Genomic DNA, 27,871 nt, shown 5'->3' on the forward strand with positions numbered 1-27,871 from the left:
ATGGAGATGATTATGATCCAAACTGAAAGCAGCAGCATAATTTTGACTTGTATTGAATGAACACTGTAGAGAACTGAGCAGCCCTTCACTCCCTAAATGAAGCCTTTCATATTCAGCTGTGTAGCTCCTCCCCTTGTTGTGCTCTGTTTCCATTCAGGCTGATGGGAGCTGTAGAAATGACAGCAACATACACAACTTCCTTCAGCCAATCATCCACTAACATGCCTTCTGACATCACTGTATGTTGACGACACACAGCTTTACCTGCCATTCCCACCAAACCACCCACTGTCTCAGACCAGATCTCAGTCTGTTTCTCTGATATAACTGCATGGATGAAAGAACACCACCTTCACCTAAACCTCTCTGACACTGAACTTCTACTTATCCTGACCAATCAGACTCTTCATTATAATTAATAATAATAATAATAATAATTCATTAATTTTGTATAGCGCTTTTTCAGTGACCCAAAGACGCTTTACAGATGCAGTAAAATACAACACAAAAAATATAAATAAAAAATAAATAAAAAACTTATGGGTAGGGGAGGTTAAATGCTTGGGTGAAAAGGAAAGTCTTCAGTCGGGATTTGAAGAGGGGAAGTGATGGAGAGTCTCTGATGGGCTGGGGAAGGGAGTTCCAGAGGCGGGGTGCAGTCCGGGAGAAGGCACGATCGCCGTATGTTTTTAGCTTGGATTGTGGTATGGTGAGGGAAGAGGTAGTGGAGGAACGGAGGGTTCGGGTGGGGCGGTGGCAGGTGAGGAGGTCAGCTAGATATGGGGGGGCCAGGGAGTTGAGGGCTTTGTAGGTGAGGAGGAGGATTTTAAAGGTGATGCGATCTTTGACAGGGAGCCAGTGGAGGGAGTGAAGGACAGGAGTAATGTGATCACGGGACCGAGTGTGTGTGAGTAAGCGAGCAGCAGAGTTCTGGACCATCTGGAGTCTGTGGAGGGAGTGAGCGGTGATGCCAGTGAGGAGAGAGTTGCAATAGTCAAGACGGGAGGAGATGAAGGCATGAATGAGGGATTCAGCAGCTGGGGGGGAAAGACAGTTTGTGATTTTGGCGATGTTGCGGAGGTGCAGGTATGAGGTTTTAATGACTGAGTTGACGTGAGGATCGAATGACAGGGTGGGGTCCAGGATGAAACCAAGGTTACGTGCGAGAGGGGAGGGGGTGATGGTTGCATTATCAATGGTGAGTGAGATGGGACCAGATGTACGGAGGGTGGATTTGGTGCCAATGAGGAGGAGTTCAGTCTTGTCAGCATTGAGTTTGAGAAAGTTGTGGGTTAACCATGATTTTATTGCAGAGATGCAGGTTTCAATGTGGGCGAGAGGTGGGTTCTGGGTAGGATTTGTGGTATTGGTGCAGAGGTAGATTTGAATGTCGTCGGCATAGAAATGGAAGTCCAGTTTGAAGTTGCGGATGATGTGGCCAAGAGGGAGCAGATAACAGATGAAGAGGAGGGGGCCAAGGACAGAGCCTTGGGGGACACCCTGTGTGACAGGGGAGAGGGGTGAGGTGTGTCCGGAGAGGGAGATGAAATGTTGTCTGTCAGTGAGATATGAGGTGAGCCAGTCCAGTGCGGTGCCCTCAACACCCAGCTGGCGCAGCCTTTGGATCAGAATGGAGTGGTTGACCGTGTCAAAGGCTGCGCTGAGGTCCAGGAGCAGCAGGATGTTGAGGGCACCGGAGTCTGCGGAGATGAGTAGGTCGTTGATGACTTTAACCAGGGCAGTTTCAGTGCTGTGGAGGGGACGGAAACCAGATTGGAAGGGATCATAGAGATTGTTGAACTGAAGATGAGAGTGGAGTTGAGCGGAGACAACACGCTCAAGGGTTTTGGATAGAAATGGAAGGTTGGAGATGGGGCGGTAGTTGGATAGGATTGCTGGGTCAAGGGAAGGCTTTTTGAGAATGGGAGTGACAGATGCAAGTTTAAAGATGGAGGGAACATAGCCAAGGGACAGGGACTGATTGTAGAGGGTGGTGAGGTGGGGGAGGAAGGCAGGCCTTAGTTAGGGGGGTGGGGAGAGGGTCCAGGGAACAGGTGGTGGTCTTGGAGGCAGAAATGATGTCAGAGATAAGGGAGGAGGTGACTGGGGTGAAGGCATTGATCAGGTGGTCAGGGGGCGGGAGGGTGATTGGAGGGGGTGCTGGGGCAGAGGGGTCAGAGATGGAGGCGGCCAGTGAGGTGTTGATTTGGGAGATCCTGTTGCTGAAGGAGTGGAGGAAGGAGTTGCAGAGGTTAGTGGAGGAGGGTGGGTTGTTGTTTGAAGGATGAGGAAGCTTCTTGACTGTGGAGAAAAGGATGCGAGGGTTGTGATTAGAGCTGTTGATAAGGGTGGAGAAGTGGGAAGTCTTGGCGGCTTGGAGAGCATCACGGTAGGAGGAGATGTGACTCTTGTAGGCCTGAGCATGGACGGTGAGGTGGGTTTTCCTGTACAATCTTTCCAATTGACGGCCGGTTTGTTTCATATTGCGCAGTTCGGGGGTGTACCAGGGGGCGGAGGTGACAAAGGAGACTGTGGTTGTTTTCCAGGGGGCCAGGGAGTCGAGACAGTTGGAAAGAGTGTGATTCAGCATGGTGGCATAGTCTTCGGGGGTGGAAGGGCCCAGGTCAGTGGGGGGGAGAGCGGAGGATATGGACTGGGAGAGTGTAAGTGGGTCAACAGATTTAATGTTACGGAAGGAGATGGAACGTTTCTGGAGATTGTGAGATGAGGGCAGAGGGACGGAAAAGAGGATACAGTGGTGGTCAGAGAGAGGAAAGGTGAGGGGGTGGGGGCTGGATATAGGTAGGGAGGAGGAGCAGACGAGGTCGAGGGTGTGGCCTTTTACATGGGTAGGGAAGTGGATGTGTTGAGTGTATTGAAAGCAGTCGAGGAGGGAGAGTAGGTCGGACGTGAGGGGGGCGCTGGGGAGGTCGACATGGATGTTAAAGTCACCTGTTAGCAAGAGTCGGGTGGAGAGGGAAGAGGCGATGGTGAGGAGCTCAGACAGTTCAGTCAGAAAGGATGGGTGGGGCTTCGGGGGCGGTAGAGTAGGAGTGTAGTTATGGAATTGGGGAGAGAGAGGGCAAGATATTCAAATGATGAGGTGGGTGGGAGGTTAAGGTTAAGTTCAGTGACAGAGAGGGTTCGTTTATGGATGACTGCGATGCCCCCGCCACGCCCAGAAAGGCGTGGCTTAGCGATGTAACTGTAGGTGGGGGGAGTGGCTTGGTTGAGGGAAAAGAAATCAGAAGGTTGTTGCCAGGTTTCAGTGAGGAGAAGGAGGTCAATGTTGTTGTCCAGTAATAGTTCAGATATGAGAGGAGCTTTGTTGGAGAGGGATCGAGTGTTCAAAAGTGCAAAAGAGATGGATGGGGCAACAGGGGGGGTGAGGTGATGGTTGTGGAGGCTGGAGGTGGGTATTGAGCAGAGGGTTCGAGGCGCTCGGTGAGGGCGTGGTCTTTTTGCCCTGGGCCTGATGATGATGTTTATGGTCTGAATTGGGGAACAGGTGATGGGACAGGGGGGGGTGCAGGGGATTGGGGAGAGGGAGGATTTGTAGAGGGGATGGGAGGGGAGGGGGGGGGGCACAGGCAGGCAGGGGCATGAGGTGTGTGGGAGGGTAGGGGGGGAGGATTCAGAGGGGGAGGCGCGTGAGGTAAACAGTCAGTCCTGTGCATTTACTGAGTGGTGGAAGTTGGAGGCCAGCATGCGGGAACCCAGGGTGCTCAGGTGAAGACCGTCGCGTGCGTAGTAAGCAGGGCGCTCCCAGAACAGATCGAAGTTGTGAATGAAGGAGAAGTTATTAGAAGCAGAGACAGTTTGGAGCCAGGAGTGGAGATGGAAAATCCTGCTGAAACGACCTGCACGGCGGCCGAATGTGGGGAGTGGACCAGAGAAAAATACAGATTTACCCCAGCTATTGAGGAGCTTGAAGAGGTGGTTGAAATGTGGTTTTATTTGTTCGAGCTGGGTGTTGGCGGTGTCATTTGGTATTAATATCACAATCACCTTGTCATAGCTTACCTGAAGGCTCAGTAAACTTGGTTGTCCTGTTGGATGACCAGATCTCCTTCTCTGACCATGTTGCTTCATCTCTCAGCCGTTCCACTTTGCTCTTTACAGGATCTCAACAATCAGGCCTTACTTGACTTAGTCCTCCACCCAGCTCTTGGTCCAGACCATGGCTCCCTCTCACCTCAACTGCTGCTCTGCTCTTCTGGTGAACCTTCCTGTGTTTGCAGTGAAATCCTTACAGATGGTCCAGAGTTCAGCAGCTTGTCTGGTTTCAATCAGCCCTGAAGATTCACTACTCATTGACCTACACTGGTGCTATTTTCAGAGTAACCTCTGGGTCTGCACCACCTACTTGAATGTAATTGTTCAGCCTTATTCTCCCTCTCTGCCACTACCTTCTTCCAAGGAACAGCTTCTGGTGTTTCCATCTCTGCACACTAGTTGATCTCAGTCCAGACTGTTCTCATCTGTTGTTCTTTGAGGGACAACAGACTACAGAGTCGTATCAGAGCAGAGGCGTCCCTCTCTATCTTTAAGAAACTATTGAAAACTCATCTCTAAAGAGAACACCTCCTCTACTAAAACAACAAAATGTTTATTTAGCACTCACTCTGAACTTTTGGTCTAAATCCTTAATATTATCTACTTGCACTTTTTGAATATATGTAGTTTTTTTTAGTTTTTTAGTTTCACGATGCACCCACGATGCACCCGCTTTATTCACACACACAACAAAAATCATAGTTGGCTTGATAGTCACAAGGTGTGTGAACTGGTCTCCTGAGGAAGCTAACTAAAGCTTGTGGTAGGAGCCATTTACATACATTAGACATACATTAGACACACATTAGCGCTTAATATCTACACTAATGTTCCCACTGAAAGTTACAGTGAAAACAAATGTTTTCTAAAAGGCACAATGTAAGATATTGTCATCACTATCATCATGATGAAGCAAACTCTCTTCATCACTGTTGCTTTTACTGATCATAAAAGAATTGTATTGAATTGAATGAGAACCACTGAGGTTCAACAGTGCGTGACTCCCTCTAGTGGATGTTGTAGAGTATTGTGTTGTCTTTGCTCCAAAGGTTTTTGTACAGAGTCTTGGTGTTTCCTGTCACTGTGGGCTGCAGAGCACAGTAGTACACAGCAGAGTCTGTCACTGCAGCAGAGATGATCTTCAGATCTACTTGATTCTCTGCCGTGTTGATGTGAGCTGAGAACTTAGTCAGAGTTGGATGGATCAATCCTCCTGGTGTGATGTAGAGCAGGAACTCAGGTCTGGACCTCTGGTATTGTCGGTACCACTGGATACTGTTGATACTACCTTCATATTTACAGGTTAGGCTAATGTTTCTGCCCTCTGTAACAACTTCTTCAGGACTTTTTGGCTTTATGCTGTCCATGGAGACTATGGCTGCAAAATGAAGATGATTCATGTTAGTTCCAACAGTAGAAATCTAACTTGTTACAAACTGCTTGTTGTGGAAAAAGATGTAGTTGATGGAGCAGCTTGACTGAGACACTGATTTGTTGTCCAACTCACCTATGAAGTGAGATAAAAGCAAAAAGAGGTAAAGCAACATGTCTTTGGAGGAGTTGAAGCCAAACAGACAGCAGATGAACAATGTTGTTCCACTGCAGTAGAATGAACAAACTAAACAGCCTCTCTGCTGCACAGCCCTTCTCCTCAACATCAAGCTGATTGTGTTTTTAGTTCCTCCAACATTTCTGCTCTGGACTCACTCATCATCTCATTGGCTGAGGGGGACTGAAGTGGGCGGGGCCAGGTCATAGTCTTTGATGTTTCTGTGATGTTGTTGTCATCAGTCCACAGACACAGGGGCTGTCCCATTTCTCCACACTTGGCTCAGTGCGCCTGGTTACGCACACACTTTGGTGACGTTTTGCCGGCGGATTCAAAATTCATTCAAATCATAAATGTGTAAGCCCAACTGTAAGTAAATAAAACAAACAAGAAAAACGAAAATATAAAAACATGAACAGAGCATGATGAATATAAAATATGACATTAAAAGGTCATAATTATGAGATAGAAAGTTAATTTCATTTTATTTAGATTAATTCAATCGCATTTCCTAAACGTGACTTGTGGCTCTGGGTGACGGCGGACTTCACCATGGTGCATTGTGGGATTTATACTTGGCCAAATACCGCTCGGATGCGGTCTTACCGTAAGTGTGGGTAAAGTGCAAATCAACACGCTGCACTTTCGGTCGTTGGAGAAATGGGACACACTTGCGCACTGACACTAAGCCCATGAACGCGCACGCCAAGTGCCCAAGTGTGTAAGTGTGATCGAGTGTGCATATTGGGACAGGCCCACAGTCTCTGATAAGTAATTGTTTCAACAGTGTGTGACTCCCTCTAGTGGATGTTGTGGAGTATTGTGTTGTCTTTGCTCCAAAGGTTTTTGTACAGAGTCTTGGTGTTTCCTGTCACTGTGGGCTGCAGAGCACAGTAGTACACAGCAGAGTCTGACACCTGAAGCTTCTGGATCTGCAGAGGAACTGATGTGCTGATGATTTCAGTCTGAAATCGTCCTTCTAACTTGTGTCCTTTCTCTGATTTATAATGCTGCATCAACATCTTTGGAAAGTCATTTTCTTCTTGTTTGTACCAGAAAAGGCTGGCACTAGAATAACTGGTCTCAAATGAACAGTTGAGTGTAACTGTGTCTCCTTGAGCAGCAGTGACAGCAGCTGTTGGCTGGATCACTCTGTCTTCTCCTTTACACTCTGGGGAAGAACAGAACATGCAGAGGAAGAGATGGATCAATAAAAATGATTGATTAAAGCACAACAATCAGTAGGTTTAACAAATGTCATCAGAAATGATGAACTCTGACTTTGTGTAGAATGAAGATTAAAAGCTGTGAGTGTAGAGCTCAGTAACATGTTGAGGTGTTTGAAGAAGAAACATGTTGTGCTTTCTATCTTACCAAAGAAAAGAGCAGCAAGAATAATCCACAGCCAATGTTCCATCTCTACAACAAGGTTGAAATCAACAGGAGAAACTAGCTGATGTTCAACATTCACTCTGACACTTGTTCTCTTCACAGCACCACTTATTACTGACACAGTGGTTGAACACAGTCAGGAAGTAGTGCACCTCCTACTTGATAATGTGGCCCTCGAGTGGAGCTAAAAAGTGGAGTTCACCAGTGGAAAAAAGGCTTCCAGCAGCTTGTCAGTGTGTCAGCTTGTGTTTTTGTACAGAGTCTTGGTGTTTCCTGTCACTGTGGGCCTCACAGCACAGTAGTACACAGCAGAGTCTGTCACTGCAGCAGAGGAGATCTGCAGATCCATCCTGATTTTATCACCACTCACTTTAACTGACAGTCCAGACTCTGTTTTATTTTGAGTACCTAAGGGAAAGATGAGGAACTCTGGTGGTTTTCCTGGATATTGTCGATACCAGAAGAAATAATCATTAGAAGATGCTTTCTTTGCATAGTTGTAGGACAGAGTAACAGTGCTGCCTTGTGACCTGAAGTCATCAGTCTGGACTGGACTCAGTTCTTCACAGCTGACTCCTAAAGAAACAGATACATGTTGTTAAAGACCATGTTAAACTCTGACTGGCTGTTCCAGTGGTTTCTAGCAAACAGATCCTCTAAAGTCATTTCTTCTTCCTGCTTGAACCTACCTGTGAGTATGATGAGAACCATCACCAAGGAAACATTCCACAGTGATGCAGTGAGAGCATCTTACAGACAGTGTGTGTGTTATGTGTGGTTTAGATATTGAATGTGTGTGACAGTGGGAGTTGTTTTCTGTTCTGCTCTTTGGCAGAGTTGCTCCTCCTCAACCTGTTCCTCCTCCATCACTGAACGGTAGGAACCAAAACCACACCTCAATGTCTTTTACAGCTTTAACACCTAAATGATCAGCCTCTCTTATTCTGATGATCTTTGTTTTTATCCTTTCTTATCGTTCAACCAGTTGGTTTTACATCTTCTCCTCATGTTTCTCTACAGGACCAGAACAGTGTGGACTGTGACTGACTTGTTTACTGGGTTGTTAATGTCAGACCACATTCCTTAGATGAACACAGTGGCTTAGAAGAAGAAAGTGTTGTTTGATCTAGTTTAAGTAGATGGTGCAGAACCAGAATCTGGCCTGGTTCTCTCACTATCTCTCTCATCGGGTGCAACGTGTAAGGTTTGGCAACTCACTTTCTCACCCCCTCCCAGTTACTAAAGGTGTCCCTCAAGGCTCTATACTTGGCCCTTCACTATTTTCCATTTACATCAACAATATTTCCCAGGCTGCTGGTAACTCACTCATTCATCTTTATGCTGACGACACAATCCTTTATGCCTATGGTCCATCTCTCTCCTCTGTCCAAGCCACACTCCAGGATAGCTTTCTCCAGGTACAGCAGGCTCTATCATTATTAAAACTCTCACTCAACACATCCAAAACAAAAGCCATGTGGTTTCACCGGAAGGGCGCTCCCTCTCCGTCTCCACTAATCATCTCTACCTGCGAGGGAGCTATCCTGGACCATGTCTCTGTCTACAAATACCTCTGCATCTGGTTAGACTCCACGCTATGCTTCTCACATCACATTTCTCAACTACAGGCTAAGGTCCGGGCAAAACTTTCCTTATAGACATCATCTTTCCTTCACTTCCTCTGCTAAACAGACTCTCATTAAACTGACAATTCTCCCCACACTCAATTTTGGTGACACCATCTATTGCACTGCTTGTAAGGGCACTCTTGCTAAACTGGACACACTCTATCATTCTGCTATCCGTTTTGCCACCAACGCCCCTTACAATAGCCACCACTGTAGTCTTTACTCCCTGGTAAACTGGCCATCACTTCACACCCGCCGTCAGATCTACTGGCTCACTCTCATTTACAAGGCCCTCCTTCAACGTACACCCCCCTACCTGTCTTGCTTGCTGCATCGACTTCCTGTCACATACAACACTCGGTCCTCTCATCTCATTCTGTTAACAACTCCTAAAACTATATCTACATCCGGCCTTGCATCTTTCCAGTCAGCTGCTGTCTCTGACTGGAATGCGTTTACATTACAAAAACACCTTCAACTGGATAACTTCATCTCCATCCCGGCCTTCAAAGACGCCATCTCACACCTTTTTACAGATTATTGCAGCTGCTTCCCTACTATTTTACTATTTAACCCTTTTCCTCAGTTTCTGCTTGTTGAATGCCCATACCTGCCGCCGTCGGCCTAGGCCACTTTTTGTGACACACTGTTGGTACTAATTACTGAAACTAACTCTGTCTTATGGTGTTTCTACATTTGTAAATAATCCTTACTGATAACCCTGTCCCTTACCCTCTCTCAACTTTTAGGCTCTCTAAAGAATCCTGTAATTGGCTATTTACTGTTTTATGCTTGTAAAAAATCTTGTCTATTAATTATTTTTATGCTTGAATATCCTTGTTATAAACTTTTATGTCTTGTTTTTGCTGAATGTTTGTATAGTTGTGCATATTTGCTATTGTCTTTTAACCTTAATCTTTTCTCCCTCACAGCCCCCCCCTCCCCTCAAGAAGCCTATGCCTCTTGTCAGGCCATCATTGTAAATAAGAACTTGTTCTTAATTGATTCTGCCTGGTTAAATAAAAAAAAAAAAAGAATCAGTGTAAAGGCAGCATGAGTGACTGACTTTGATACAGGTGCTCATGTGTAGACAACACAGGTCAATAAGATGATCTATCTCACAGGCAGCAGTGTGTGAACGTAGGAAACTATCGTTCTACATTTCTCTGATTAACAAATGGGGTTCCAGAAGGTTCAATACTGGGCTCTGTTCTGTTTATTATTCATATCAATAATGAAACCTCCATCTTTATGCTGACAATGCTGTTCTCTGTTGCTGTGAATCCTCCCACAGTGTTTGATTAGCAGCTGTAACCACAGTGACTCTGATACAACAGGAATGAGCAGAATCCATCTGATATGAAGCTGTGGTTTGAATACCACTTCCCTCCTCTTTGAAGAGGAGTCAGATATCTGTGTTCAGGTTTTTGTACAGCCTCTTCTACACTTTGTATCACTGTGTTTCTAGAGCACAGTAGTAGAGAGCCGAGTCTGCCAGGGTTAGGTTGTTGATGGTCAGTTTAGTTGTGGTGTCTGTTGTTTCAGACTGATAATGCTTGGAGGTCGGGTTATAATCAGTTGTACTCCCCTTTGCTCCTTTCTTGAGGATAAACTGAGGAGCCTGAAGGTCAGAATCATGTCTGTACCAGTAAAGGACAACATACGTGTCGGATGTCTGATATTGACATGAGAGTGAGACAGGTTGTCCTTCTGTTCCACTGACTTCACGTCTTACAGGAGAGATTGAGTCTCCAGCTATTAGCCCTGTAAAAAGTAGAGAAGATGAAGCCGTTAGACTAACATTGTCCATGAGGCTGAGAGGAGAAGACAGTGGAAAATGTCAGTGTCCAGTGTTACTCTGTGGACACAAACAGCTCAACTGTAGCTCACATCATAACTAGATTGTACAGGACTTGATGACAAAGACAGATTATTGTGCAGTTTCAAGTGTGAAAGAATCTAATGGAGGTCAAACATGTAGTTGATGGAGCAGCTTGACTGAGACACTGATTTGTTGTCCAACTCACCTATGAAGTGAGATAAAAGCAAAAAGAGGTAACGCAACATGTCTTTGGAGGAGTTGAAGCCAAACAGACAGCAGATGAACAATGTTGTTCCACTGCAGTAGAATGAACAAACTAAACAGCCTCTCTGCTGCACAGCCCTTCTCCTCAACATCAAGCTGATTGTGCTTTTAGTTCCTCCAACATTTCTGCTCTGGACTCACTCATCATCTCATTGGCTGAGGGGGACTGAAGTGGGCGGGGCCAGGTAACAGTCTTTGATGTTTCTGTGTCATCAGTCCACAGACACAGTCTCTGATAAGTCATTGTTTCAACAGTGTGTGACTCCCTCTAGTGGATGTTGTGGAGTATTGTGTTGTCTTTGCTCCAAAGGTTTTTGTACAGAGTCTTGGTGTTTCCTGTCACTGTGGGCTTCACAGCACAGTAGTACACAGCAGAGTCTGTCACTGCAGCAGAGGAGATGGTCATGTTGATTTGTTTTTGCTCAACTTTTATCTCCAGTCTAGGGATTGGTGTAGTTACTGTTCCTGAAGCTGAGTGAGAAATGAAGAGCTCAGGTGGTTTTCCTGGATATTTTCGGTACCAGAATAAATCATCACCAGTTGACAGTTTGGGGTAGTTGTAGGACAGAGAAACAGTGCTGCCTTCTGAACTGAAGACTTCAGTCTGGACTGGACTCAGTTCTTCACAGCTGACTCCTAAAGGAAGAGAGAAACGATGGTGAACCTGATTCAATAAACAATTCAGTTTAAAAAAAAGTGAACAATGCATAATCTAACATACCCATGACGACAAACAGAGAAACCAGACTCTTCAGTGTGAGCATGTTGAATAAAGGTGAAGTTGATGGTTTGTGTATTGAACTCTGCTGAATATGGAAGTTCTTCTCTCATCTATAGTTCAGTAACAGCTCAGCTCCTCCCTGAATCTCTGACTCTGTGCTACCAACAATGTTGTGGTGTAAAGTCACATTGTGTGATCAGTCAGTAATGTATGGAGCTGTGGAGTGGCCATAGAGTGTGACTCCCTCTAGTGGATGTTGTGGAGTATTGTGTTGTCTTTGCTCCAAAGGTTTTTGTACAGATGAAGACGATGAAGTGAGGAAGTCAGTTTCCATTGTTGTTCCTCTCCGTCATTTTGTTTAAACTCATTCTTACGTCTTCCGCTCTTTTTTGTCCATTATCTAGTCCTTCATACTTTGTGCTATTTCAACAATTCATATTTCAAAACGTTCAGCTTTTTCAGGACATTATTGCTATGACTTTTCTCTTTTCAACTATTCATATGTCACAAGAGGTTCTTTAAGATCTCTGGGTCAAGGATACACAGACCACGAGGAAGTCAAATCAGGACACAGTTTATTTTTCTTTTCAAAATCTGAAAAGCTAAAAGTGCCTTAAAAATGTCTGTCGCTTAGAATGAGCAGCAGGGGGCGCTAATACACAGTCTTTGATACAGTCCTGGGGGGCTGACAAGTCCCAGCTCCGTGCGTCCTTGGGGAGAGCTCTTGGGAGCGTGGCTGTAGACGTAGGCTGCGTTGGGACCCTCTCTGGAGACGCGAAGAACCTCTCTGGAGTAAAATGAACAACCATGTGTGCACCAATCACAATATAAAAAGGATCTGGTTTGGAGATGCACTCGCCTGATGCCAATAAGGCTTAAGCATATCAGGTCCTGTGGGACTCACTCTCGCCGCACCCTCGGCTGGCTGCCTCTCCTCTCCGGCTGGCTCGCTCTTCCCAAGCAGTTACCACCTGGAGTTCCTCTGTGTATCCTCAGCTACTCCCACTAGCTGGGCTGCTCGTCACCGACAGGCTCCTCTCCGCTTGCCACCCCCGGAGAGAAAGGCAAAGACGCCGTGCGAGATCCTTTGGCCTTGCCCATCCAGCCAATCAGATTGTCTACTACTGATTAGGGAAACCTCGTACCGGTGTGTCTTCACTGGAATGACACGCCGCAGCTGCATTGGGGAGAGTTAATTGGCACTGCACACAATATGATCACACACAAAAAAACAAAAAAACAAAGTCATAAGCTCTCCCCAATTACAGACTGCGACACATACTTTTTCAAATATTCAAATAGTTCTGATTTTTTCCCCCCGTAGGAAATACATTGGCAAGGCAAGGCAAGACAATTTTATTTGTATAGCCCGTTTTTACAAACAGTTTTGTCTCAAAGGGCTTTACATGGCATCACAACAACATCCTCTGTCCTTAGACCCTCACATCCACTGAGGAAAAACTCCATGGAAACCCTTTTAACAGGGAAAAATCGGAGAAACCTCAGGGTGAGCAACAGAGGAGGGATCCCTCACCCAGGACGGACAGACGTGCAATAGATGTTGTTACAGACAAGAAAACAGTTTACAGTTTGTCACAGAATGTGCGAAATATGGAAATGTTAGCAGGAGTTGATGAAGGCAGTCTCTGGTGAGGGGGGGGCGGGGGCAGGGAGAGCCGGTCAGCTCGATGGGAGGACTGGGTGGCAGACTGGTCCATGGGAAGGAAGGGGAGGCCGGTCTAACAGCAGGGGAAGGGGTGGGAGGGGGGGGCGATGCAGGCGGCGGCTGGTGCAGAGAGATGGAGCTCCGGTGGATCTGCGGAAACACAGAGAGAGTGGAGACACCAAGGCCAAACTACAAAGTACAGCAGAAAATGACAGTTCAAAAATATACTGAGGAGAGGGGAGGAGAGGGGAGGGGAGGGGAGGAGAGGAGAGGAGAGGAGAGGAGAGGAGAGGAGAGGAGAGGAGAGGAGAGGAGAGGAGAGGAGAGGAGAGGAGAGGAGAGGAAAGGAGAGGGCTCTGTGTAACCAGATGTGTCCCCAGCAGTCTAAGCCTATAGCAGCGTAGCTATAAAATGGTTCAGAGCTACCTGAACCAGCCCTAACTAAAAGCCCTGTCATAAAGGAAGGTCTTAAGTCTAGACTTAAATGTAGTTAGAGTGTCTGCCTCTTTGACCCATGGAGAGAGCTGGTTCCACAGTAAAGGAGCCCGGTAACTGAAGGCTCTACCTCCCAGTCTGTTTTTAGAGATACTGGGAGTCACTAACAGACCTGCGTTCTGGGAGCGGAGTGCTCTGGTAGGACAGTAAGGAATGATTAGTTCTTTCAGATAGGTTGGAGCTTTATCATTAAGAGCCTTATAAGTCAGCAGAAGGATTTTGAAGTCTATTCTAAATCCTACAGGAAGCCAGTGGAGAGAAGCTAAGGTGGGAGAGATGTGCTCTCTCTTCCTAACTCCTGTCAAAACCCTTGCTGCGGCATTCTGGACCAGCTGGAGACTCTTTAGAGAGTTTTTCGGACATCCTGACAGGAGAGAGTTGCAGTAGTCTAGCCTAGAAGTGATAAATGCATGTACTAGTTTCTCAGCATCACTCTGGGAGAGGATATTCCTAATCTTAGTGATACTGCGCAGATGGAAGAAGGCGGTCCTAGTCACGTGTTTTATGTGGGAGCTAAAGGAAAGGTCCTGGTCAAAAATGACTCCAAGGTTCCTCGTGGTTGTACTCGGGGTCAGGGTGATGCCATCTAGAGTAGCGATCTGATTAGAGAACGTGTCCCTGAGATGTTTAGGTCCAAACACAATAACCTCAGTTTTATCTGAATTCAGTAGCAAGAAGTTAGAGGACATCCAGGATCTAATGTCTTTCAGACAGTCTTGCAGATTGATGAGGCGGCTTCTGTCATCTGGCTCCATGGACAAGTAGAGTTGCGTATCATCCGCATAACAGTGAAAATTGATTGAGTGCTTCCGGATGATGCCACCTAATGGGAGCATGTAAAGAATGAAGAGGATTGGCCCTAAGACTGAACCCTGCGGTACACCATACGTAACTCTGCTATACTCTGAGTGGTCGTTATTAACATTTACAAATTGAAACCTGTCAGATAAGTATGACTTAAACCATTTTAGGGCAGTTCCTTTAATCCCTATTTCATGATCTAGTCTCTGCAGCAGGATGCTGTGGTCGATGGTGTCGAATGCAGCACTGAGGTCCAAAAGTACAAGAACAGAGACGAGACCTCTGTCTGAAGCTATAAGAAGATCATTAGAGACTTTGACAAGTGCTGTTTCAGTGCTATGGTGTTCTCTGAATCCAGATTGGAAAGCTTCAAAGAGCTCGTTGCTGTGCAGATGTTCATGTAGCTGCTCCAGGACATTCTTCTCAAGGATCTTAGAGATGTAAGGAAGGTTGGATATAGGCCGATAGTTGGCGAGGACATCTGGGTCAAGAGAGGGTTTTTTAAGTAAAGGGTTAATGACAGCCACCTTGAAGGCCTGTGGCACGTAGCCTGTGGCTAAGGAAAGATTGATTTGGTTCAGAAAAGAAATGTTAATTAAGGGGAAGACATCCTTAAGTAGTCTTGTCGGAACTGGATCCAGCAGACATGTGGCTGACTTGGAAGAAGTAATTGCAGAAGTTAAGTCTGACAGGTCGATGGGAGAGAAGCTGTCCAAGTGTGTACCAAGTCTGGGAGGTGCTTCTATGGGTACTGTAATCTGTGGTCCATTACTAGCAATTTTTGTTCTAATATTAACTATCTTTTCGGTAAAGAAAGTTAGGAAGTCGTTGCTGCTGATAGTTGGAGGGATGGATGGCTCGGGGTCATCCCTATGTTCCCACAGCCCTATGTTCCCTCAGCCCTATGTTCCCTCATTTCTAACTTTTGTTGTCACTGAAAATTAGGCCCTATTCCCACAGCCCTTTGGTCCCACCATTGGTTGGGTTTAGGCAATGAAGAAAGGAGTTGGTTAAGTTTAGTAAAAAGACCAGGTAGAGGCTAGACAGGCCAGATAGACAGAGTCCAGATAGGTAGAGAGAGTCCAGAGGGAACATAGGGCTGAGGGAACATAGGGCTGAGGGAACATAGGCACGCTCCCGATGGCTCAACAACACTATGGTTCTTGGTTAGCCTGGCCACAGTGTTGAAAAGGAACCTGGGGTTGTTCTTATTCTTTTCTATTAGAGATGAATAGTAATTGCTTCTAGCATTACGGAGTTCTTTTTTATATATTAATAAACTATCCTTCCAGGCTTGACGGTCTTCCTCATGTTGGCTGGAATGTGTTTTCCTTTCCAGCTGTCTGGTCTTCTGTTTCAAAGCGCGCAAGTTTGGGCTGTACCAGGGAGCTATTCTTTTCTGATTGATAACTTTCTTTTTCAGGGGAGCTACAGCATCAAGTGTTCCAAGGAGTGCTGCTGCAGTGCTATCCACAAGATAGTCCACCTTTGTGGGGGTGAAACCAGCATAACTGCCCATAATATGGTTACAGAATGTGGTGAAGTCAGCATCACTGTCCATAATATGGTTACAGGATGTGGCAGCAAGCTCTGCTGGAATAAGCTCTTTAAATCTAGAAACAGCAGTGTCAGATAGACATCTACTGTAGCGGGATTTTTTCCCAGGTAGGATATAATTTGTTAAAGTAAATTCAAATGTTATTAAAGAATGGTCGGACAAGACGGGGTTCTGAGGAAGAACTGTGACATGGTCAGCTTCTATTCCATAAGTAAGTACTAAGTCAAGGATATGATTAAAAGTGTGAGTGGGTTTGTTTACCCTCTGAGAGAAGCCGACTGAATCCAAAAGTGACTTGAATGCAGTAGCCAGACAATCATTATCGACGTCCACATGAATGTTAAAGTCACCTACTATAATGACTTTGTCTGAGCTCATTGCTAAATTTGACAGAAAGTCAGGGAATTCTTCTAGAAACTCAGAATAAGGTGCAGGAGGACGATACACTACAGCAAGTAAGAGTGGTTTTTCTGCTTTCCAGTCTGGGTGAGAGAGGCTGACAGTAAGGCTTTCAAATGTATTATATGAACTATTATGTCTAGGGTTGATAATCAGATGTGACTGATAAATAGCAGCCACTCCTCCTCCTCGGCCTGTGTTACGAGGCACATGACAGTTAATGTAACTAGGAGGGGTAGATTCATTCAAAATAACATATTCATCTTGCTGCAACCAGGTCTCAGTTAGTGTTAATATGTCAATATGGTGACTTGTAATTAAGTCATTCACTAGGAGAGACTTGGATGGGAGAGAACGAATGTTGAGCAAACCACATTTAATAGTTCTATTAGTTTGGCTTGCTGGAGCAGTGGTTTTGATTTTAACTAAGTTGCTATAAACAACTCCTCTAGATTGGGGTTTAGGCTTAGACAGCCTCGAGGCAGACACAGTTTCTATAGGCTGGGTGGGTGACAACAAGAGGGACCCAGCAGAGGGGCGTGTTAAACTGCGGCTCTGCCTGCTGGTCTGAACTCTGGGTGCTTGTCAGGGATTAGCACGGCTAATAAAGTTCCCTATGTTACTAGATAGGAGGGATGCGCCATCCAGAGTAGGATGGACGCCATCTCTCCGAATCAGACCAGTCTTTCCCCAGAAGGAGGTCCAGTTATCTATGTAAGCCACGTCGTTATCTAAGCACCACCTAGACATCCAGCGATGGAATGAACGCATGCGGCTAAACATATCGTCACTCACTAGGTTGGGCAGCGGGCCAGAGAAAATTACGGAGTCCGACATTGTCTTTGCAAAGTTGCACACCGAAGCCATATTAACCTTAGTTAACTCCGACTGGCGAAGCCGGGTGTCATTAGCGCCGACATGGATTACAATCTTACTGTATTTAACCTCACGTTTACATGCCAGCAGCTTCAGATTAGCCTCAACGTCGCCCGCTCTGGCCCCTGGGATGCACTTTATGCTCGCTGGTTTCTCTACCTTCACGTACCGTAAAATGGAGCTGCCAATGACTAATGCCGACTTCACAGCGGGGCTGTGAGCAACAGAGCCGACATGTTGAGTTACGTTATCAGCGGGTGTGTCGCTGAGTGGGGAAAAGCTGTTGGAGACGTGAAGGGGTTGGTGGGCCAACACGGGCTTTTTGTGTCTATGTTTCCCTCGGTTTGTTGTCACCCAGCCGGACTGACTAGTTCCCGGCTGCACGGGGGCTGGGAGGGAACTGCTAGCGGCGGCTAGGCTAGGTGGCTCCGCACCGGCTAAGCTGGACTGTGAAGCTACTATAGCTGGACTAGCCTCCATGATGCGGAGCCGGGACTCTAACTCGCTGAGCCTCGCCTCCAGGGCTACAAACAGGCTACACTTATTACACATACCATTACCACTAAAGGAGGCAGAGGAGTAGCTAAACATCTGACACTCAGAGCAGGAGAAGGAGAGAGAGGAGGGAGGGGAAGCCATAGCTAGTATGCTAAGCTAACTAGCGGACCTGTGGCAAATACAACAAGTTGAATGGAGAGATACAAAGAGAGTCCTGTTAAAGACAGAAAGTTGTGTAATGTAGCAAAACGTGGTGCACACTGGTGCTTAAAGTGATTAAATTAGCAGAACACTAGATGGAGGATTGAGAAAGTCTAACACAACACAGCAACAGTGCAGCAGGTACAGGCAGGAAATGACGTAACACGCTCACCGTAACACGTAACACGCTCCTGAGGATGGAACAGTCTTCAAACTATGAAACTACTGGTCCTACTTTGAACCTCATTTGCTTCCACATACTTTCACCTACAGACTTAAAGCAGAAGTAAGTGATATATTTGTGTTAATATAAGTCTTAAATAGTTATATCTTCCGACAGCAATCACTTACATAGAGTGTTTGGCCTGAAACACGGGTCTCTCAGTCCCTCTGCTCTGCTCTGAGCCGAAGAGAAAACTTTCCTTGTATCCTACAGTTTTTATCCAATGAGGAGAGAGAACGGCATGCAGGGCTGTGTGTGCAGCCAAGGAACGCCGTGAATGTGGCGACGTACGGACGAGGACTGTTATGGTGCGTTCAAGGAAACTCGTATTTTTGCGACCGTGAAGTGGTACCAGTTCGATCTGGTACGAGTTCACCGGTTGGAAGTTACGAGTGGCCGTTATAGTGACTTTCACCGGTAAAACAGGTCGGAAAAAGGTTGCCTGGAACGCTACAAAGTCGTAAGTTGTGACTTGAAGCTGTAATTTACGATTTCAAAAGCCTGCCTGGAACGCAGCATTAGCGAAAACGACCGGACCACTTACTTCTGCTTTAATTCGAATTCTGAGCTGTAGACAAACTTCTAATGTATTCAACCTGTGTACAAATATTTCCTATCTTGTACCATTTTGAGATAAATCCTTTAAAATGACATGTGCATTTCTGACTAATTTCACACTTTTCAATGAGTGTGTATGGCATTTGGTCAGAGTGGTGACATCATCGTTAGAGTGGAGGAGAGCCAAAAAAGCAACTGGAAGTTTTCTTCTTAAACTGCCACCAAAGCTACAAATGACACTCTATACTCGTGGTTTTACCCACAATTTGTAGCCACACTTGTCTTCTGGCTAAAAATCTGGTCAAAAATGCAAAGAGACTTAGAGAATAATTTCAAATATTTTTTGAATGCAGCCTGGGTGCTCTCTTTCTGCCATTCACCCCAGTAAATTTTTTTAACAGCAGAGTAGAAGGAGCTCAACTTTGTAATTCACTGGAATAGGCATTATACTTTGTTTGTATTCACCAAAAAACAGTCACATGTCATAAAAAAGTCCTCTACTTACTTTGTGTGGCTCATTTCTGCTCTATTGTTTTTTTTTAAGCAGAAGTCAGTGAGCCTCTTATACAGGGGTTTCTTTTACCTTTTTCTCTTTGAATGTAACTGTAGTCAAGTGGTTAGCTCACTGGGCTGATGATCCTAAGGTTGCAGGTTCAAATCTTGTCCCAACAACTTTCTTATGGCGCATTTCCACTAGCACGGCTCGGCACGCTATTTGCGTGTTTCCTCTAGCACGCAGTACCTGCAACCAGGTACACTTTTGGTATCACCTCAGCCCTGGTTCCAAGCGAGCCGAAGCGTTACTAAAACGTGACGTCAGCCGACTGCCTTCCACTGATTGGCCGATGAGTGTCGTCACTGGAAGCGACGACCGACCGCGACCGACAACAGAAATGTTCCTGCTGAAGCCTGAAGCCTGTTATTACCAGAGAATTTCTAATATTGGGACTGGCTCTGTTATTGTGACTTTATTAAGTTTTAATATTTTTTCATGCGAGAAAGTAACTGTTTAGATCCCCATGTGCGGTTAGTTTATCCAAACGACGGCTGTTTAGAAGTTTGCCCCCGACGATCCAGGTCCGAGCAGCGACCGCGACATCACAGAGGCAGCAGCCCGGTTCCTGACGTGCTCCGCCGGCCAGCCTACCACCGTCACCCCGGGGAGAAAACGACCGCTAATTAACTTCCCCGATGGCTTAGAGGTTTACCACCGGCTGGTTAAACTCTGTGTAGGGGATTGGTCTCATTGATGAAATCTAGATTTCATCAATGAGACCAATAGTGGCTGTAGCAGAAGTTTGTTTGTGGTTAGACACAAGAGCAGCACTGCCTTGGGGTCTGTACGTACAGAAAACACTACATTTACATCAATAAATAAATGTTTTACAATGAACCAGGCCGATCTCAGAGCTGGCAAGACTCTCCTGTAAGGCATATTGAACGGTTAAATGCCGTTAACGGGACGAGAGCAGTCAAAACGGCGGTTTAAAGCTAGCTACAGCGAGGGTAGGTTCACTTCCTGTTTACAAAGTAAAAGCACCAATTCTATCGTAATGGCTTTCCTTATGATAAAAGGCAACGGGTATTTTATTTTGTGAAAATAACCGGAAGTGCGTTGCTCACTACGGCTAGCTTTAGTTATGCCGACTTCGTCGAAACAAAATTGTAAACAGCTGGCATTTTGTCAGATTTTCAACACGTTGGGGATCTAAACGACTACTTTCTCGCCTGAAAATGTTTCAAATGTTGCTAAAGTTATATATTAACAGAGTTTAGAGCGTTGCTCGGCGCCGTGTAAATGACGTCACGGCGGCACTAGTGATACTCAGTTGTAATGGAAACACAACCAAACCGAGCCGCGCCGAGCCGAGCCGTATCGAGCCGAGCCGTGCTAGTGGAAATGCGCCATTAGTGAATCATTCCCTATTGATTTCTGATAACTTGCTCCTAGTTTAAACTGTGTAAACTACAGCTGCATCGGACAGTGTTTGATTTATCATGGTATATAAAACTCAGGATGTTTTATCTACCTCTGTGGTTGAGAGGTGAGTTTGCCGGGTTACCAATCATGAGGTCCAGGGTTTGATTCCTGCATTTGCTGCTTGTGTTACATGCCCTTCCTGCCTTTGTCAATTTCTACTGGTAAATTAGCATGGCCTCAGCAATGGCTTTCAGCATTCACACGCATTTTCCGTTAGGAAATGCTCTTTCTAGTTTGTTTTCATTGAGTCTTGAGTGTGAAGCCTGATCCAATTGGTTTTTGGCTGATGTGGATGAGCTGCTCCTGTGAATCCTCCCACAGTGTTTGATTAGCAGCTGTAACCACGGTGACTCTGATACAACAGGGATGAGCAGAATCCATCTGATATGAAGCTGTGGTTTGAATACCACTTCCCTCCTCTTTGAAGAGGAGTCAGATATCTGTGTTCAGGTTTTTGTACAGCCTCTTCTACACTTTGTATCACTGTGTTTCTAGAGCACAGTAGTAGAGAGCTGAGTCTGCCAGGGTTAGGTTGTTGATGGTCAGTTTAGTTGATGATCTGGTTGTTTGAGACTGATAACGAGTCGGGTTTGGATTATATTCATCATTGCTCCCATCTTCGTCTTTCCGGAGGATAAACTGAGGAGCCTGAAGGTCAGAATCATGTCTGTACCAGTAAAGATAAGCATCTGACTCAGATGTCTGATATTGACATGAGAGTGAGACAGGTTGTCCTTCTGTTCCACTGACTTCACGTCTTTCAGGAGAGATTGAGTCTCCAGCTATCAGTCCTGTAAAAAGTAGAGAAGATGAAGCCGTTAGACTAACATTGTCCATGAGGCTGAGAGGAGAAGACAGTGGAAAATGTCAGTGTACAAACAGCTCAACTGTAGCTCACATCATAACTAGATTGTACAGGAATTGATAACAAAGACAGATTATTGTGCAGTTTCAAGTGTGAATGAATCAAATGGAGGTCAAACATGTAGTTGATGGAGCAGCTTGACTGAGACACTGATTTGTTGTCCAACTCACCTATGAAGTGAGATAAAAGCAAAAAGAGGTAAAGCAACATGTCTTTGGAGGAGTTGAAGCCAAACAGACAGCAGATGAACAATGTTGTTCCACTGCAGTAGAATGAACAAACTAAACAGCCTCTCTGCTGCACAGCCCTTCTCCTCAGCATCAAGCTGATTGTGCTTTTAGTTCCTCCAACATTTCTGCTCTGGACTCACTCATCATCTCATTGGCTGAGGGGGGCTGAAGTGGGCGGGGCCAGGTAACAGTCTTTGATGTTTCTGTGATTTTCTTGTCATCAGTCCACAGGCACAGTCTCTGATTAGTCATTGTTTCAACAGTGTATGACTCCTTCTAGTGGATGTTGTGGAGTATTGTGTTGTCTTTGCTCCAAAGGTTTTTGTACAGAGTCTTGGTGTTTCCTGTCACTGTGGGCTGCAGAGCACAGTAGTACACAGCAGAGTCTGTTACTGCAGCAGAGGAGATCTGCAGATCCATCCTGGTTTTATCACCACTCACTGTAACTGACAGTCCAGACTCTGTTTTATTTTGAGTCCCTAAGTGAGTGATGAGGAACTCTGGTGGTTTTCCTGGATATTGTCGATACCAGAAGAAATATTCGTCATAACTAGCCGCTTTAGCATAGTTGTAGGACAGAGTAACAGTGCTGCCTTGTGTCCTGAAGACCAAAGTCCGGACTGGACTCAGTTCTTCACAGTTGACTCCTAAAGGAAGAGAGAAATTATGGTGAACCAGATTCAATAAACAATTCAATTTTTAAAATAAATGGACAATGCATAATCTAACATACCTGTTAAAATGACAACAAACAGAGAAACCAGTCTCTTCAGTGTGAGCATGTTGAATAAAGGTGAAGTTGATGGTTTGTGTATTGAACTCTGCTGAATATGGAAGTTCTTCTCTCATCTATAGTTCAGTAACGGCTCAGCTCCTCCCTGAATCTCTGACTCTGTGCTACCAACAATGTTGTGGTGTAAAGTCACATTGTGTGATCAGTCAGTAATGTATGGAGCTGTGGAGTGGCCATAGAGTGTGACTCCCTCTAGTGGATGTTGTGGAGTATTGTGTTGTCTTTGCTCCATAGGTTTTTGTACAGATGAAGATGATAAAGTGAGGGAGTCAGTTTACGTTGGTGTTCCTCTCCGCCATTTTGTTTAAACTTATTCTTACATCTTCCGCTGTTTTTTGTCCATTAACTAGTCCTTCATACTTTGTGCTATTTCAACAATTCATATTTCAAAACGTTCAGCTTTTTCAGGACATTGTTGCTTTGACGTTTCTCTCTTCAAGTATTCATACTTTTTCAAATATTCAAATAGTTCTGATTTTTTTCCCCCATAGGAAATACATTGGAACAGTCTTCAAACTCCGAAACTACTGTTCCTACTTTGAACCTCACTTGCTTCCACATACTTTTACCTACAGACTTCATTCAAATTCTGAGCTGTAGACAAACTTCTAATGTATTCAACCTGTGTACAACTTTTTATATGTTGTGCTTTTAAAGGATTTATCTCAAAAATGGCACATGTGCATTTCTGACTAATTTCACACTTTTCAATGAGTGTGTATGGCGTTTGGTCAGAGTGGTGACATCATTGTTAGAGTGGAGGAGAGCCAAAAAAGCGTCTGGAACTTTTCTTCTGAAACTGCCACCAAAGCTACAAATGACACTCTATACTCATGATTTTGTCCACGGTTTGTAGCCACACTTGTCTTCTGGCTAAAAATCTGGTCAAAAACGCACAGAAACTTAGAGAATAATTTCAAATATTTTTTAAATGCAGTTGTTTCTCTGCCATTCACCACAGTACATTTTTTTAACAGCAGAGTAGAAGGAGCTCAACTTTGTAATTTCCTGGAAAGGGCATTATACTTTGTTTGTATTCACCAAAACATAGTCACATGTCACAAAAAGGTCCTCTACTTACTAAGTGTGGCTCATTTCTACTCTATTCTTTTTTTAAAGCAGAAGTCAGTGACCCTCTTATACAGGGGTTTCTTTTACCTGCCTCTCTTTGAATGTAACTGTAGTCAAGTGGTTAGATCACTGGGCTGATGATCCTAAAGTTGCAGGTTCAAAACTTGTCCCAACAACTTTGTTAGTGAATCATCCCCCAGTCTTCCTCTGTTGATTGCTGATAACTTGCTCCTAGTTTAAACTGTGTAAACTACAGCTGCATCAGACAGTGTTTGATTTATCATGGTATATAAAACTCAGGATGTTTTATCTACCTCTGTGGTTGAGAGGTTAGTTTGCTGGGTTGCCAATCATGAGGTCCAGGGTTTGATTCCTGCATTTGCTGCTTGTGTTACACGCCCTTCCTGTTTTTGTCATTTTTTACTACTAGTTTAGCATGGCCTCAGCCATGGCTTTCAGCATTCACATGCATTTTCCGTTAGGGAATGCTCTTTCTAGTTTGTTTTCATGGAGTCCTGAGTGTGAAGCCTGATCCAGTTGGATTGTGACTGATGTGGATGAGCTGCTCTGGTGAATCCTCCCACAGTGTTTGATTAGCAGCTGTAACCACAGTGACTCTGATACAACAGGAATGAGCAGAATCCATCTGATATGAAGCTGTGGTTTGAATACCACTTCCCTCCTCTTTGAAGAGGAGTCAGATATCTGTGTTCAGGTTTTTGTACAGCCTCTTCTACACTTTGTATCACTGTGTTTCTAGAGCACAGTAGTAGAGAACTGAGTCTGCCAGGGTTAGGTTGTTGATGGTCAGTTTAGTTGATGTGTCTGTTGTTTCAGACTGATATCGTTCATCGGGTATATATTTATAACTACTGTATGATTTTGCTCCTTTCCAGAGGATAAACTGAGGAGCCTGAAGGTCAGAATCATGTTTGTACCAGTAAAGAGCAATATCCCTGTCGGATGTCTGATATTGACATGAGAGTGAGACAGGTTGTCCTTCTGTTCCACTGACTTCACGTCTTTCAGGAGAGATTGAGTCTCCAGCTATCAGTCCTGTAAAAAGTAGAGAAGATGAAGCCGTTAGACTAACATTGTCCATGAGGCTGAGAGGAGAAGACAGTGGAAAATGTCAGTGTCCAGTGTTACTCTGTGGACACAAACAGCTCAACTGTAGCTCACATCATAACTAGATTGTACAGGACTTGATGACAAAGACAGATTATTGTGCAGTTTCAAGTGTGAAAGAATCAAATAGAGGTCAAACATGTAGTTGATGGAGCAGCTTGACTGAGACACTGATTTGTTGTCCAACTCACCTATGAAGTGAGATAAAAGCAAAAAGAGGTAAAGCAACATGTCTTTGGAGGAGTTGAAGCCAAACAGACAGCAGATGAACAATGTTGTTCCACTGCAGTAGAATGAACAAACTAAACAGCCTCTCTGCTGCACAGCCCTTCTCCTCAACATCAAGCTGATTGTGCTTTTAGTTCCTCCAACATTTATGCTCTGGACTCACTCATCATCTCATTGGCAGAGGGGGACTGAAGTGGGCGGGGCCAGGTAACAGTCTTTGATGTTTCTGTGATGTTGTTGTCATCAGTCCACAGACACAGTCTCTGATAAGTCATTGTTCCAACAGTGTGTGACTCCCTCTAGTGGATGTTGTGGAGTATTGTGTTGTCTTTGCTCCAAAGGTTTTTGTACAGAGTCTTGGTGTTTCCTGTCACTGTGGGCCTCAGAGCACAGTAGTACACAGCAGAGTCTGACACCTGAAGCTTCTGGATCTGCAGAGGAACTGATGTGCTGATGATTTCAGTCTGAAATCTTCCTTCTAACTTTTTCCCTTTCTCTGATTTGAAATGCTGCATCAACATCTTTGGAAAGTCATTTTCTTTTTGTCTGTACCAGAATAAACAGGGATTTGTGTCACTGGTCTCAAATGAACAGTTGAGTGTAACTGTGTCTCCTTGAGCAGCAGTGACAGCAGCTGTTGGCTGGATCACTCTGTCTTCTCCTTTACACTCTGGGGAAGAACAGAACATGCAGAGGAAGAGATGGATCAATAAAGATGATTGATTAAAGCACAACAATCAGTAGGTTTAACAAATGTCAGCAGAAATGATGAGCTCTGACTTTGTGTAGAATGAAGATTAAAAGCTGTGAGTGTAGAGCTCAGTAACATGTTGAGGTGTTTGAAGAGGAAACATGTTGTGCTTTCTATCTTACCAAAGAAAAGAGCAGCAAGAATAATCCACAGCCAATGTTCCATCTCTACAACAAGGTTGAAATCAACAGGAGAAACTAGCTGATGTTCAACATTCACTCTGACACTTGTTCTCTTCACAGCACCACTTATTACTGACACAGTGGTTGAACACAGTCAGGAAGTAGTGCACCTCCTACTTGATAATGTGGCCCTCTAGTGGAGCTAAAAAGTGGAGTTCACCAGTGGAAAAAAGGCTTCCAGCAGCTTGTCAGTGTGTCAGCTTGTGTTTTTGTACAGAGTCTTGGTGTTTCCTGTCACTGTGGGCCTCACAGCACAGTAGTACACAGCAGAGTCTGTCACTGCAGCAGAGGAGATGATCATGCTGATTTTTTTTTCTTCCACTTTAAACTTCAACCCAGGAGTTGGATTTTTAATCAGTACTCCTGACCCAGAGTGAGAGATGAGGAACTTTCCTGGATATTGTCGATACCAGAAGAAATAATCATCACCAGTCGGTTTTCTGGAGTAGTTGTAGGACAGAGTAACAGTGCTGCCTTCTGATCTGAAGTCTTCAGTCTGGACTGGACTCAGTTCTTCACAGCTGACTCCTAAATGTGACCGGGTGAGTCATCTCCCTCCTGGTCACTGCATGGCGCTGTTGTCAGCCTGGCGCAGGTTAATGGGGGGACGGCACTGTTAGGTGATTAAAACAGCTGTGTTGGTCGACATTTTCCCTCTCTGCTCCTGCTGTGCGGTGCGTGCGGTGCGTCCGGTGAGCTGGCCGGCGTGCTTGTTTGTGTCTTCCCGTCATATCATTAAGGTAGGAATTCTGCGTATTTGCTGGTTTGTGTTTGCTGTTATTGGGCCTGAGGCCTCATCCTTTCGCTCCGTTGCAGTGTTGGAGCAACGGCGAGCTGGTGGAGCGACGCTGTGTGTGTGATTGGGACAGGTGGGTTTGGTCGCTGTTCTCCCTCTCTGCCTCTGCCGTGCGGCGCGTTCGGTGAGCGGGCTGGCGTGCATGCCCGAGTCTCCCCGTCATATCACTAAGGTAAGCATGCCGTGTTAGTTATTGTTTGGTGTTATACTTTTATTGGCCCTGGGGCTTCATCCTCCCGCTCCGTTGCAGTGCTCGGAGCGGCGGTGAGCCGGAGGGAGCGAGCGGTTCTGGTGGGCGCGTGTTGGGTGCAGTAGGGCTCAGAGGTAGGCTGCTCTAATTGTCTGCTGTTGCAGTTTTACATCATTGCGCTAGTTGTGACACTGTCTCTCTCTTGCTTTACAGCGGGGCGCTGTAACCAGCGGCCCCCACTCTCCTAGTTCTGCACACTATCCTGCGTCCTGGTGTGTTCCGGTCATCGGCCACCACGATGTTTGCTGCTGTTTTGTTTGGCTCGATTACATGGTTTTGATTAAATGATTGTTGTTGCCGACGACAGTGACCTCGGAGATATTTAACAATTTATTTCTTTTTTTTCCTTGTTTTTTTTCTTTTTCTTTTGTGGGGGGGGCGGGTTTGATAATTGTTTGTTTTCCTCTAATTTGCATTTGAATATTTTAAGAAGATATTATGTTTAATTTGGTTTTGTATTATAAATAGTATTTAATTGTTTGTGGTGTGTGTGCGAGGTCAGCTAGACTGCGGCCATCTTAATTTTTCCCTCTCTCCCTGTGGACAGGTGCTGTAGTCCAGCGCGGCGGCCCAATCCCTGGTGGTGGCTTCTTCACTCCTCCATTGCGTGTGTGTGCAGTGTCACGGGTGATATTATTTTCTTGGTTTGTTTCTCCTTCCCCTTGGTTTGATTTAGTCGCCGTGGCTGGCCCAGCCCTGTCCATTCCCCTTTCTTTGGCCCAGTCTGTTGTGAATGTGAAATATTTTGGCAACTATTGAAGTTTTATAAAAACAATATTGTGACAATAAATTATTATCCTTTTGATACATGAACTCTCCCCTGTGGTGATTCGAGCCTGCGTGACCTTTTTCATTTTTATAAAAATACAGTAACTATTTCCTGGGGCGA

The 27,871-nt window shown here is 45.2% G+C and overlaps 1 protein-coding gene and 1 pseudogene across 1 annotated transcript; both read right to left on the minus strand.

Moving 5' to 3' along the window:
- Positions 1 to 536: 536 nt before the first annotated feature.
- LOC146969662 (uncharacterized) lies at positions 537 to 7,708 on the minus strand (annotated as a pseudogene).
- A 9,216-nt stretch (positions 7,709 to 16,924) lies between these two features.
- On the minus strand, positions 16,925 to 17,866 carry LOC146969663 (uncharacterized). Its single transcript, XM_085803674.1, has 2 exons — positions 17,474 to 17,866; positions 16,925 to 17,428 (listed from the first exon to the last, which is right to left on the minus strand). Exons 1-2 carry the CDS (start codon positions 17,864 to 17,866, stop codon positions 16,937 to 16,939), a joined length of 885 nt encoding a protein of 294 aa, XP_085659800.1. The 3' UTR covers positions 16,925 to 16,936.
- Positions 17,867 to 27,871: the final 10,005 nt, after the last annotated feature.

This window comes from Trachurus japonicus, chromosome 17 (assembly GCF_045865225.1).
Source record: "Trachurus japonicus isolate A0001 chromosome 17, Traja_1.0".
Lineage (NCBI taxonomy): Eukaryota > Metazoa > Chordata > Actinopteri > Carangiformes > Carangidae > Trachurus > Trachurus japonicus.

What these genes read in the sequence shown, in the direction of transcription:
- LOC146969663 (XM_085803674.1), bottom strand. Translation starts at nt 17,866, where the DNA reads ATGGCTTCCCCTCCCTCCTCTCTCTCCTTCTCCTGCTCTGAGTGTCAG. An exon ending in GCGACACACCCGCTGATAAC is followed by an intron (nt 17,429 to 17,473) that starts GTAACTCAACAT and finishes CCCGCTGTGAAG; the next exon opens with TCGGCATTAGTCATTGGCAG.